The sequence below is a fragment of the Ciconia boyciana genome, chromosome 12, assembly GCF_034638445.1.
Source record: "Ciconia boyciana chromosome 12, ASM3463844v1, whole genome shotgun sequence".
Lineage (NCBI taxonomy): Eukaryota > Metazoa > Chordata > Aves > Ciconiiformes > Ciconiidae > Ciconia > Ciconia boyciana.
The window spans coordinates 15,137,295-15,151,333 of NC_132945.1; the positions used below are offsets into that span (position 1 = coordinate 15,137,295).

Sequence of the window (14,039 nt, forward strand, 5' to 3'; positions counted from 1 at the left end):
GGAGCCAGCCCAGAGGATTGCTGTTGCCCCATCTCAGCTCTCACAAGCTCTAATTCTTTCTCCCAAATTTTAAACTCATTATTAGGGATTTCCATGGATTTAAACACAGATTTTATCTTTGCTATGATTGGAGGCAAAAGTGCCAAAACAGCAGGTATTTTGAAAAACTAGCCCCCTTGCAGAGCCCAAAGGAAAACTCATTCTGGCAAAATTTGGAACCCAGTTGTGCAGGTCCGAGAGGTTTCAGAAGTTAGTCAGTTTTCTTCAAGGATCTAATTCTTCAAGGGCTTATGTGCGCATTTTTCAGGACCACTAATATTAGCGGTTCCTATGTGGGAACCATTTTATTCCCATCCCTAAGCATAGCAGAGGATAAAGTTCCTCACCAAAACCCTTCTCTTCAATTTTGTTAGGCTGTATAAAAATACCTCTGAAGGTAATTAAACACTAAAACTTTCCTTACTATAACAGGCTTATGGATCAGTTGTCTTAATTCTGCCTTTCACCGCTATCCGTGCTTGTAATCTCACTAACCATCTGACCGCTTTCCACATTTAAATCTGTTACAGTCTGGTTCTGCAAACACTAGGAGGAATTCTCTGAAATGATAACGACAACATTAGTTTATCCGAAGGTGATATTTTAAGCCCTCTTGTGTTAAAACGTTATTTACGCATTCTGAAAAAAATCAGAGGGGGGATGCAAGGTTGGTTCAGATTACATAATTATGCTGCAGAAGCATTTAAAAAAAAATCTCCACTAAAATCTCGAGCAGCTTAACCAGTGTGCTAGACTGGCGCGGCTCTGCCATCGGTGCCCCCAGCTGTGTTGCTTAGCAACATTTTAATTCAAGAAGAATCGAAGGAGATGAAATCCCCGTGGAGAGGGAAACAGAAATAAGAGGGCCGTTGACAGATGATCTGAGTTGTTTCTTCTAATATACTGTGAAGATCACTGGCTCTTTTCATGAATGATAAATGGACTGTACACAGATCAATGGGTTCAGCAATAAACTGGAACCAGGCTCCATGTCTGAGGTGGTGCAGGCCGAGAGGCCCAAAGATTTACTCATTTAGATGATTTGGAGTGTGTTTTCTCAAAGGTTTCACAAGAGGAAATTGATCTGAACATTTGGTCATCCCTTGCCCTTTTCTGTTGTTGGCAAATAAAAACTGTTTTGGAAACAGAGTCTGTTCTTCCTTTTATTTTTTCCTGTTGTTGTTCTTGTTTCAGATATGGACAGATAGCTTGTGACAAAGGGGCCAGACCTCAGAGCGGGAAATGAAGTCATCACCCTGAATGAGCGGTTCCTAAACACTCATGGCCATTAAAAATAAACAAACCCCACTGATAGCGCAAACTGGGGCAGAAGTATTTAAAACCTGTAGCGCTGTCTCTCTGAAAGGGTCCAGCTCCTGCAGGCCTCTGCCCCGGTTGTGGCGGGCTGCCTGGGCGTGCGCTTCTGAAGAGCATCCGCGGGTTGATGTTGGTTTGCGGCTTGGTTGTGCTTTGGTGTGTTGCTTAATTGTTTGTTTCCCCCACCCCTCTTCTCTTTACAGGCTGCTGAAAAGACAAAATTGAGAAACATTCCTGTAAAGTAAGTTATTTTTATATCTGTTTGAAAACACAAGTTTAACTAAGTTGTTGTATACAATCACTAAAAAGACTAGGACAGTAAGAAGGGCGATGAAAGAGAGAATAGAATTCAAGTTGCCCCTAATCAGAGCTATAAAAAGGTCAGTATCATTGAGGAAAGCTTTCAATGTGTCCCTAATGATTGCACTCCCCAAGTTTCATCCAGTTTCCATAAATTAATGTGTTGTCTATGAATAGCTGCCAAATAATATCACAATCATACTCAATACATAGTGCTCCTAGCCTTGGGGAGGTTTGTACATGCTAAAAAGATTATGATTTTTAATTGCAATACTTGAGAAGGTCTGACAGGGGGGAAATAACTAGGAATGTGCCAAATGATTTCTAGACACATGGGAATATTTTGCACCTATGTATCAAGGCTTTGCCATCCTGTTGATTAAGAGCTCTTTCTCACTCCGTGTGTGCGTCTCTCTCACACCATACACACACGTATGTTTCTGCTCTTTACAGCAGGGCTCTGTGAAGGATGAGCAAGCTACCAGGGAGCAATTTCCAGAGCATTTTAAGAGAAGTTCTTAAATCTTAGGGCACTAGCGGCAACACTCAACCATATATCATTGAATTAAGAAAGTTGCTATATAGATGTCCTGGCTCTTGGAGAAAAGGCATTTTCAGTTAAAGCTACCAACAATCAGTGATTCTGTTTAAATAATGAATACTCCAGTCTTAATGGGCTCTTATGTACCAATAAAACACATATTTTTAGCTTCAGTAGGTGATCACTGCAGTTTAACTAAGTCCCAGTAACTATATATTCCTGTTACAGACAGAGGAAATGTTCTTATTTTTATAGTAGTTTGCTGATCATGCTGGCTTTTGGACTGGAGTGGTTTTGTATTTGTAAGAACGTGCACTGACAGGACTCACAAATCATTGTGTTTTAGCACACATAACAAAAGAATACAGTTCTACTTCTCACTTGGTTTCCGTCATGTATAGTCATTTACACCTTATAAAGTGAATGCAAAATGTGTATGAACACTCCTTGGAGTGATTAGGCAATATGCAAGATAGTCATAAATCACTCTCTCTTTATGTTTCATTCAATCTGATAAAAATTAGAAATAGGATCCAGCAGGGACCTGATAGCACGTGAAACTTTTAATAAGACAAAGGACCTTTCTTGCCTATAGGGCTAGTTCAAATTCAGTGCAAGCTGAATTAAAGTCATTGTTAGCTGGTGGTTGTTTAATAGAGAGTGTGAAATGAGCTGTGTTTTCACTTCACATTCTAGAGGATCCAGGAGTTGCAAGGTGATGAGAGTCCTGGGGTACAACTCCAAAATAATCATTTATCATTCATTCACTTTTTTTTAATATTTTGAGTCAAATTCTCAGGAATGGCTCAACTGAATTGAGTTTTCCTACATATGACAGAGATATTGAGCCTTGCAGTCATTAAACAGCGTGTATGTGACACTGGTGCCCAATTAATCCACCAGAAAGATTTGGGAGTGGCGGAAAATGGGTGATTTAGGTTAAATCATTCCTTTATGGGACTTGAGTAAGTGTAACATTTTGGAATGGAAGAAGGCCAGATGGACAGTCTCGCTCTTTCCACCTACGTGTGCATATTTCACCCTGTCATGTTTTCCCCGACTGGTTGTTTAACTTCTCTTTGACTATGTTCATGGTGGCAGCTTCAATTAGTACCCTAGGGAATCCATTATACATATTAATTACACTCTGCATAACTAAACAGCTGAAAAATCTTCCTGGTATTTTTCAGTGACATGTAACTGTTTTAAGGTACCTGTATACAATTATGATTGTATGCTAAAATATTGCCTCGCAGGGCAAAAGTAAGAATAGTATCTTTAAGATAGCAGTAGTAGATACGGATTGCATTTATATAAGCATCACAACAGCCACACTTAGTACAGCTCGGGCTTGTCTAGCTTTTAGTCGTTGCTTTTGTAGCTCTCAAATGTCAAAGAGAATTTCACTTGAATTTTAATGTTCTTCAGCTATGCAAAATAAAGTTAGTAGCTTCCATTGTCATAAGGGCTGAAAGCTGTACAGATTCCTTCTACCATATGTGACTTATCACATACATTTTTAAAAACACATTTCTGTTATTAAGACATATGTGATAGTACACTTCTGCAAATGTGAATTGCTTTTGGCTAAAAGCCATGCACTAATAAGTTGAGTTGAATCTAACTGCATTTGACATCTGTTACAATATATATCTTTTTTTACATATATAAATATATATTTATAAAATATTCTCAGTTGTCATTAACATAAAAAATGTCCTTGTTTTTATGTTGTGCTGACATAGTTCTTGTGTCCCAAAACTGGAATAAGAAATCACTCCCTTTTAAAGACTATGGTTTATATAGAGTCCTTGGACAGGGCCTAATAGTGCCACTATTTAACATATTAGTTTAGGAGCATGACGAAGATTTCTGTAGAAATAGTCTATTTACTTTTCATTGCTGAGTTTATTAATGTTGCTGGTTTAACATTCAGGAGGAAGTTTACTGTTCTTTTTTGTTCTGTTGAATCTCCCTCCAGCACTTAACACTTACAGAAGGAAAAAACCAAGGAAGTTACCTTACTACAGTTCAGTAAGGCAGCCAAGCAGCTGGTTTCTTAATGTCCAAGTGTCTATAGGTGCTTAGACTAAATGGTGTGAACTTCCTGGCGGCCAAGGTAGATGCAGGTGGCATTTGGCTCCTTCAGAAGACTTGGTCTCAATTCCATTCTTGCTATGCAAGACACAACACATCCATAGGAACTCATCTTTATGTATCGGTAGCATCATCTGACATAATACTACTATAAATTACCACACAAAAAATATCTAAGAAGTCTCCATGTCTGCAGAACTGTTTGGTTTTGTTTTGTTTTGTTTTGGTTTGGTTTGGTTTGGTTTTTTTTGGGGGGGAGGTGGAAATAAGGCAGTTACTTTTCCAAAAGACCCTTTTCTGTCTGTATGTGGCACCAAGGTGGTCCCCATAACTGCAGGTTCCATTACATTTAACTTACTTATCCTCTCCTGCCTTAGTCATATGAGGAGCACTTTCTTTCTCCCATTGGTTTTATCCATGTTTACATTGAGAGTCTGTAGTAGAAAAGGGATTTCCTGGATGCAAAGTGCTAGATACTTTCTTACTTACTTGCTGGTCCTTATCATGCCGTTCCTATCCCTGAGTCTGAAAGAGGTAACATGACTTTAACGAGTTTACCCTGTGGAGGGTTTATGATTTCTAAAGAGCTGTTACATGAGAAATGGTTTTGAATTAGGACACATCCAGAGGAAGTAATCTTCTATATACCTTGTGATTTGATGGAAGAGGGGGAGAACAGCGATATCATTAAAATTCAATAGCAGCTTTGTTCTGAAATCCAACTGATGATCAGTCTTCCCAGATTTTTTTCCAGGCTTGGCTAGGCGATGGGAGTGCACACCAGCATAGAGCCTAGAGGAATCACGTTCATGTTGACTTGGACCACATCACTTGTCTTTTATCAGTGGGTTGAGCTGCAGGATCCCCTCAGATCCAGGCACAGTCAGGACTGGGCCTCGCTCTCAAGTACAAATACACTTGGCTTGGCAGCCTGTACATTAATGTAGACTGAAGGTCAACCAACCCAGTGCTTTATCTCTGCCAGTGGCAGAAGGTGGGGAAAGAAGAACAGCAATTACAGAGGCTTCCTCCACGGGGAGTGTCCTCCCACCTTCCTGCACACAGCTTTTTACACTTCCATAACCGCACGTCCTGTGTTTAGGAGGTACCAATGAACTTATCCTCCATGCAAAATCTCTTTTGAAATCTGTTTATACTTCTTGTCCCCACAACATCCTGTGGCATTGAGCACCGTCATGTGTGAAAAAATACTGTATTTTGTTTGTTTTAAACCCTTTCCCTCATATATTCACTGGAATCCACACAAGTAGTTATTCTTACACAAAAGAGCAAATGATTACTCACTGTTCTTCATTCCTGATATTACATATCTCTGTCACATAGACCAAGGAGTCTTCCTACTCAAAAGCCACTAATAATGCTGTTTTCCCTCTAAGTGTGTGAGCCCACCAGTGAGCTAATATAGACACAAGGCAAGTCTCTCTGCAGTTGGGAAAGGAAGGCTGTGTGTCTACTAGTCAGGCAGAAACAGTGGTTAGGAAGATAACTAGTTTCTTTTCAGTGCTTCCCATATTAAAGGGATGAGTTCTTTGCATGGCAATGCCCTTCTGACTAAGGACTGGATATAATGTCACTCTAAACAAATGTCTCAGATTACAGTCCTTTGTGAAAATGGCCAAATGGATTCCTTGGGAAAATGTGGGCAGGTGAAAGAATGATTTAGCTAAAACCTGATGTCATCCAACACTACGAAATACAACAGTTTTGTAAGAGAGAAATTAGATTTTTAAAATGGAAAATGAATGCTTTTAAGAGTGGTCCGTGTAGTCCATGAACTGCTGTAGAACTGTGAGAATATTGGAATTGACTTCTTGCTTCAGGGAAGAAAACATTGCCTTCCTTGAGTGTCCTTTATACTCTCTTCTTTTATAGTCCCTTTAAAAATCTTCCATAGAAAGCAATGGCATTTTCCCCAAACACCTGCATATGCTTAAATTTGCTGTAGATTTAATGACTTCCAGATACATGTTTTGGGATTATAGCTTGTGTTAAAACCCCACTGCTTTTTATATTTTCAAAATATATTTGTTTTCCATCAGCCACAAGTTTGTTAACCAGAAAGACTTCTGGTGTTTATTGTCTTTTCCTGCCATAAAACTCATCTTCTCCTCAGAAGGGCATCTGACTTGACTTGGTATGGTTTTCTGTCCCAACCATCATTGGAAATGCAATCCATTAACATTTGGTATCTTGACATTTCAATTGACCTCTCATTTGCAAAGCGCAGTGGTATTTTTCGTGGCCTTTTCATCCTTGATTATACATGGAATAGGAGTGACTGTTTCTACTGACTGCACTTTAAAAATATCTTTGTCTTACCAGCTGGAGTGGCACCTTGTTTTTCCCTCCCTGGATAGACCTTATTCTGCATGGAAGGTCTGAGGTCTGAGCGAGTCATGCAGAGCCAGAGGATTTTCTTATTGACTCACTAAGCGGGAGGGCAAGCAGGTCAGACTCTGAGGGTCAGTTAATGTATGCTGTAATAGCAGTAACCATAAACAGATCTTTGCTCCCGTTGGCAAAAGTGCAGGCCAGTGGGCTAGGTCTGAAGGTTGGTTTGTTTTTAACCAGTCAAATCAGGCCCTTGTAACCAATAGAGGTACAAAAGGGGCGGTGTGCCGTTGGTACGCATGCTCAGCTATGCTCACTGCAGGGTATCTCCTGTCCTGTATTTAAAAAAAGAAGAAAAAAAGTGTGTCATGTCTAGGTTGAAAAACCTATGGGCATTTGTGTATGTGTACCTAAAGGACATTTGCTAAAGGATTTAAACCACTTTTAAAGAAACAGAAAGCCCAAACCTGCTATAACTGTCATTCTCAGTAAAACTCCCAACCAATTTCCACACCGCCACCTGTTAGTCTCTGCCTCTAAACCTTCCTTCCCGTTGTTGCTCCTCAGACTATTTCTGGCCAACTACTAAATCAGCCAGCACCAATTCAATTAGTTCTAAAAATCCATTACAACATAGTGCCTAAACTGCCTGCCCATATTAATTTCTCAAAGAAATCCATTCATATTTATGTTTTAATACTTTAAGTCTAGCATGCGAAAGCACTCAAATCCCCAGTAGAAATCCAGTAAAAAGCCTGCTTACAGGCAATTATAGACAATGTTCTTTAGCCCCTGATCCTCCTAGTCTGTCCACTTAGGCATCTACACAGGTGCAGAGTTTGGTCAATGGGATTAGTTCATTGCACCAGCAATAAAGTCCCTCCAAATATTCACAAAAACCCCAAATGCCACTGATTCTGCAAGCTGGGCCACATGGTAGAGACTGTACAGACATGCAATACTCACAGCAGGGTCAGCACCTGGAGTATCAGTCTGAAAACCAATACGCATATGCTACTGTTGGTTTCCAGTGAGTTTTATTTTGGGGGGCTACATTTCCTCAGCAGAATGTGAACTCTAGAAATGTTGCGAAGGATTATTTTACTCTTACAAGTTAAAGGTTAGTGTTGGAAATGGATTATAGAACTGCCGCTTTTAAACTGTTTGCAAAGAAACGCACATATTAAATCCTTTTTGATGATATCACATTAATCCCTAAATACTGATTTTTATGTAAATTTTGACTCTTGCAAAGCTCTAACAATTCAGCTATCCCCATGTGGTTTTATCAGAGCTCAATTGCTCCTTTAGATCTTTTTTCCTTTTTGCAGTACCTTTTGCTTTATTCCAAAGTCATCACAGCAGCTGGAAGATGTAGTACTTTAGACATAAAATAATAAGTCTATTTAATATTTTACCTTTATTTTCTGAATTTGTTCCTCTGACACATCTTGTTAGATATATTTTTATCAGTCCAAAGGATAACCACAGTAGGGCTATTTTTATTTCTAGGGAAATGATGCATGATAACTACTGGCAGGGCCCAAAACAGTAAATCAGTCCTGTTCCAACCACAGAATGTATTAAAAGTCTGTAGCCTGTGGTAATAAGTTATAATTTAGTTGACTAGCAGTTTGTTTGGACTTAAAACTGTACAAATGAGTCACATTGGCTAAGTCCTGAAATATAAAATAGTTTGTGCTTTATTAAGGTTTTCAGCTACCACCACAACAGGTACCAAGAGAGAACACACATTTTTCAAATGGGCGCAATACATTTTTATAGTGAAATGCTTCCGACTTGATTGTATAATTTATAGTAGATGGTTAAATTACCACACGTTCTGTGTAGTGCACAACGTTTGCTTACAAGACAATGAGATGAACAGACTCTGAGAGCTCATTCATCTAATCTCTTACAAATCTGAGCACGCACCATCAATACCAAGCACCGCTGGCTGTATCCAGCCACGAGGCGCCCCTCAGCTGCCAAGCCAGGCATGTTGCTCAGTAGCCATCACAGAACTTCAGACAGCTAGAGAAACCTTCTCTTTCGTGCAGTTTTGTTTACAGAGACATGTATATGCCAGTTGACCAAAGCTAATCATGCATTTGTGTAAAATTTGCCAGGAGTATTGCAGCTGGACAAAAAGAAGTATTTTCATTTTAACTGGGTCACTTTTGTTATTTGTCAAAACAACATTTTTACACCCTTCATTGTGATACAGCTTGTCAAGATTAAATTTAGGTCAATTTTTTAAAGTTGTGGAAAAGTGAAAGTTTGAGCCAAACAAAACCTTTTTTTGCCTGATTCCTTCTTTTTCTTGGAAAAAAAAGTTAAAGTCAATATTTTTTCTCCATTTTTAGCATGTATCTGCTGTTGATCAAAGGAGTACCCGTTCTTCTCTCCTCACTCATGCTGTGGTTTTGATCATTTTAGATTTTACATTTGTGTTTCTGGTTAGTATTTTTAATTTTAAGTTACTTAGCATTTATTCAAACAATTATTCTGAGTGTTTGCTTTGGGCATTGTATTAAGTAACAGCTGTTTTCTAACTACCTGTGATCTTTTTTAAATTAATGCTTTAAAAATGTACTTCTGAGCAATTAAGATACTGCAACCAAGCAACAAATGCTAGCAAAATTGAAGAAAAGGCTTGATCCTGGTATAAACGGGAGTACCTGTTCTGCTGTTTTCAGTACAGCTGGCTTCAGATCTCATACGCCCGAATTTCACTGTTATGCCATTTTTGTGCTGCTGGAAGATAAATAACCAGAGCCAAACTGTAAGTAGTGTTAGTGTATGTATATGACTATATGGTTTATGTAGGTTCTAGCATGTGCTAGACACTCTCCAGATGAAGATCCCTGCCTCGGAGAGCCTGGTAAGAGGCAGTGGCTAAAGCTACCAGGCAGTGGGATTTAACTGAGGCTGTCAACAGTATCTTTGAAATCTGTAGGCCTGTGTCTGCTCTCTTTTGGACTGCAAAGCTCTACTAGTTTTACTGGCATTTCTCCTGATTTTACCTTGGTGTGAGAGGGGAGAAAGAAGTTTCATTGCTCTTTCTGGCTTGTGGCCTCATGGTAATATATCTAGTAGGTTTCCTCTACCTTGTGAGGTCATGAAAGTAGGGCAGAATAAAGGTGGTCCTCCTTGCTATCACCTTTTATAGATCCAAGAAAAAGTGCCTGCCATACAGCAAACTGTCCCTTACTTTGGGGGTGAGTGAAAAGAAACAAAGGTGAAACAAAAGAAAAATAGGTGTCTTTCAAGCATTTATTTTTCCTAAATACAAGTACCAAAAAAAATGATCTTGTGCTCAGTGAGAGAAGCAGAAAAAAAATCCAGTCATTTAGGATCGATGAATACGAAAGAAAGGCAAAAGCTAGATAATGTTTCAGGAAATAACACTGCTACAAGGTTAATTTTGCCTAGTACAACATTTCCTAGTATTGAATTGCCTGATATACTCCCTCAGGGATTGCTCCTGCGCTTGCAATAATCGAGGCTGATTTTATTGGAAAATCACCTCTGGATGAGAGACATACTCTAGAGAGAACTTTGCATGGGTACAAATAGGTTTTTGGTGCCAGTGCCATGTTGCCCAGGCCAGCACAGTTATAGCTCCCAATCTGTCTGTGCATTCAAGCAGCAAATTCATTAGCAACCCTTCTGGCAGGATAGAAAAATAGACATATTAGGGAAATTTACTTTGAATTGTTTTCAGGATTTGTTGGATAACAGTTCAGTAATCAAATTGCGCCTCCTAACAAGAGTATTAAATATTTTTATTAATAGTGGCAGGGAAGCTGCAGATATTCCTTTAAGTGCAGAACACTTTACCGTAACGCTATGTGACTTGCAAAGATCATGGATGAAAGAAGAGATTAGCATAGTTGGCGCGGGGGTGCTTGTAATGTCGGAGCTGATTTTTGTTTTGCATTGTATGTCGAGGCTGTGTTGAGTCGCGTAACTCTCCCATTACAGATGTAATGTATGTTCAAGTATCGGCTCATTCATCAGATCCTGCCAGTTTGCTGGCTCTTTAATTGTAGAAGTGGGCCATATCTTGACAGCGCTGTGCTCTCTCTAACTACAGGACCTAAGTTCAGATATATGCAGCGGCTTCCAGGCCTTGTCAAGTGGAAACTGCGCATATTGTAAACAGAGCGTGTTTTGCCTCCAGCTGGGAGGAGGGACACGTGGAGCGCCCGCGTACGAGGGCCCTCCGCTGACCTTGGAGCGACTTTGAGTGTGGGGAGTCTGGAGGAGCGCTGGGAAAAGGCTGATTCAGAGAGACAGATGAGTGAGGAAGAAAAATCAAGGAGATTGGCACAAGGACGGTGGAAAAAAAATCTTTCTAAAGAAAGCAGGAAAAATTTTTACACTCAAGGCCAGCACCGAGCCCTTATAATCAGGCTCGTCTGGCCACACACCAACAGTAGTGAGAGAAAAAAATACTGAATGCAGCTTGCAAGCTAAGGTCTGTGCAAAAGCTAGTGTTCTGCCAGGGAAAAAAAGAGCGTGAACTGAATTTATTAAAGAATAAATTGCATTAAGCTCCAGGAACTGACAGGGTTAAAAATTAGGATTGTAAAAAATAATCTGTATACTCTGTTTCCTAATTCCTGTTGTCTTCATGATTGTTTCACTGTGAAGAGGAGAGCCACCCTCGGTATCAATCATAGTAAGCTATTTAGACACAGAAATAAGTGGCATATGGCTTAGCACTTTTGGGTCTAGCAATCAAGTAGCAACCTTCTGCAATACAACTGTAGTTCGGTTCCCAATGGGCTTCACTTTGATGATTAGATATATTGAGTTCCCTGTGTCATTCAAAGACAGCAGAATTTCATACAAGTTGGTGTTAGCTTCCTCTCACTTCATTTCAATTTTCAATAACCAGTGTCATCACATGTAACAGTTTCTTCGTAATGGAACTTCATGTCGAATCAGATTTGTCTTTCAAGTGAAAGAGCGCTGTGAAAAGTCTTCTGAAATACTGATCTCTGGAAAAATTCTTACCGCAGTGAAAACGGGGAGACATAATTTATTTATTTCTCCTAAAGGTTCTCAGGTGCCCTATCCCCAGATCATTCAGGAATACTCAGAAAAAAAACTTTAGTATTGCATTTGGGAATGGTATTAGCATTCTTTACAGGACTTACCCCAGGTGCTTGCTGAAGTCATTGTTGTGCTAAGTAAATAGAAAATATTTGTTCAGTCATATTTGAAACTGAAACTATGATATTTAAAGCCAAGTTCTGTGTAAGTGGAGTTATATCAGAGGAGAATTTAGACTTCAGATATTAATTGATCCCTCTGTGTTTCAGCACAGCAGCTGTTAAGTACTAACGTGCTTCGCTGACACAGAACTGCTCCATTCCTGGTACTTACCTCCTCTCTATTGGCTCAGCCCCCGTCCCTGGGCAGCGGAGAGGTGTCTGCGGAGGGGCAGATGGAGGGAGCCAAGTGCCTTGCCCACTGGAGGATGAAGGCATGGGCCCTCCTGGAGGTCGGGGTATAGGGAAGGGAGGGGAGAAACTCAAAGAGTAAACAGCCGAGAACGTGGATCATGGGGAGCACAAACCTGCAAGTCAAGTGTCTGCCAGTTCTGTCAGGGATATTTCTGGAGAAATCTGGTGTCTTGGAGAATCTTCTACCAATGCCAGTGCTTGAAGCTATATCCTCCCCAAAGGGCTGCAATCTCAGTTGTCTCTTTGGTGGCGCTTCTCCATAGGATTTCCAAAGTGGAGGAACTCTTTGAAGGTCCACCTGTGTCACACAACCTGTACATTAAGATTCACCTGGCAGCTTACTATATAGCACCTCCTACGCATATGGATTGTACCAGATAGCATAACAGCACAAGCAGTGTTTTTAAAAAGTAAATTCTGGGTCATACATTCACGATGAAGCACTTGCTGTAATTCACAATTAGTCTTAATATTCTGTAGGAAGAGTGACTGCAGACGAATGTCTCACAGCTTTATAAGCTCAACATTTACCAAGCAGCAAAGATGATACGGCTGTCTGTATCACATATCCAAGACTGCCCATCCCATAGTTTTATTTCTTGGCAGTTTCCTACAATTTTGTGAAATATTTTTTTAATGTGACAAAGTCACTTCAATTACACAGTCATTATAAGTTTTGCCAAGGTTGACTATGGATCGTTTTGTGTTCATTAGAGCACAAAATTAGAATTTTCATTGCAGCAACTGTAAACAGTATTGGCTCAAAGGAGTCAAGCTTTTTTTCCCTCCATAAAATCTTGGATAAGCTATAACAGAGGACTTCCATGTTTTTTTGTCAGATTTTAATTTTTTTTTAAACTGCCTTCTGGGTTGTTGTTTTTTTTTCTTCTTCCTAGCCCTTGATATATTTGTTTAACTGAATAACCAGTTCCCTTCAAAATGATGACATTGCCACTATGTGCATGAACAAGCAGGTGCAGTCAGTGTGTTTCTAAGGCTGCAAATATATTATTTCTTCAACTTCTTAAATGTTATAGCTTGGTGCTTGTCACTTTAGACCCAGTCAGGGTTGTAAGAGCCATAAATGGTCTTCAGGAAATAAGCCTGTTTGAGAAAATACTTCATCATCTGCTTAAGTCCCACTAAGCCCCATTAAGCTTTCACTTAAGTAATCTCAGAGTTTATCACTTAAGTAATAATTAAAGTTTCTATTTAATATTATCATGAATTAATGGATATATATGATTGAGTTTGCTTGTCATGCTGATGTAAATATAAAGAAATTGCATCAAAACTAATTATTTTCTATATGCAAAAATTAAGCAAACAGGAAATAAATCCAGCACAGAGTGTTTCAAGCAGTGGAGAAAAAACAGAAGGGTTTCCAATAAAGTCCAGGCTTTCAAAAGCTGTCTGGAACAGATAAAGAATAGGACTACCTCTTCTTGTCTGTATTTAGAAAAACAAATAAGATCCAGAAAAGCATCTTGGAGAGAAGGAGGTTACATTTTTCAGTTGATTTTTATAGTAATTTCTTTTAGGTTAATTTAACCTTCTTATTGCTGATTTAGCTCACTAGAAACAATAGTGTATTAAGTAGTGGGAGACTGCTTAGTAGAAAATAGAACCAAAATGCCTCATCTGCTAGCTTCTTGGGCTGAAGGTGAACCTACGCTGCTCTACCTTCCTTCTCTGTCTCTTAGAATTAGGGATTTTGTGCTGCTCCTCATTTGTGCTTCACTTGGAAGAATTTCCAGGCTTTTTTTTTAACCTAATGTGTATTTACAAGGAAGGAGAGACAACAGAGACTATTAAGAAAGTAGCAAAGAACTTCAACAGGCATCCCTATCAGAGCTTGCATAGCAGCGATTCTCTGCCTTGCTCCTACAAATCCATGGAGTGCGTGCTTCTCTTGG

The 14,039-nt window shown here is 39.5% G+C and overlaps 1 protein-coding gene across 6 annotated transcripts in view; it reads left to right on the forward strand.

The window, feature by feature from the left end:
* The window catches only part of AFF2 (ALF transcription elongation factor 2), a 347,838-nt gene that overhangs the window by 268,168 nt on the left and 65,631 nt on the right, over window positions 1-14,039 (forward strand). For all 6 annotated transcript variants that reach the window (XM_072877471.1, XM_072877472.1, XM_072877473.1 and 3 more), the window contains one exon: window positions 1,560-1,597. In XM_072877471.1, coding sequence (XP_072733572.1) covers window positions 1,560-1,597 — 38 coding nt within the window. The remainder of the gene's footprint in view (window positions 1-1,559; window positions 1,598-14,039) is intronic.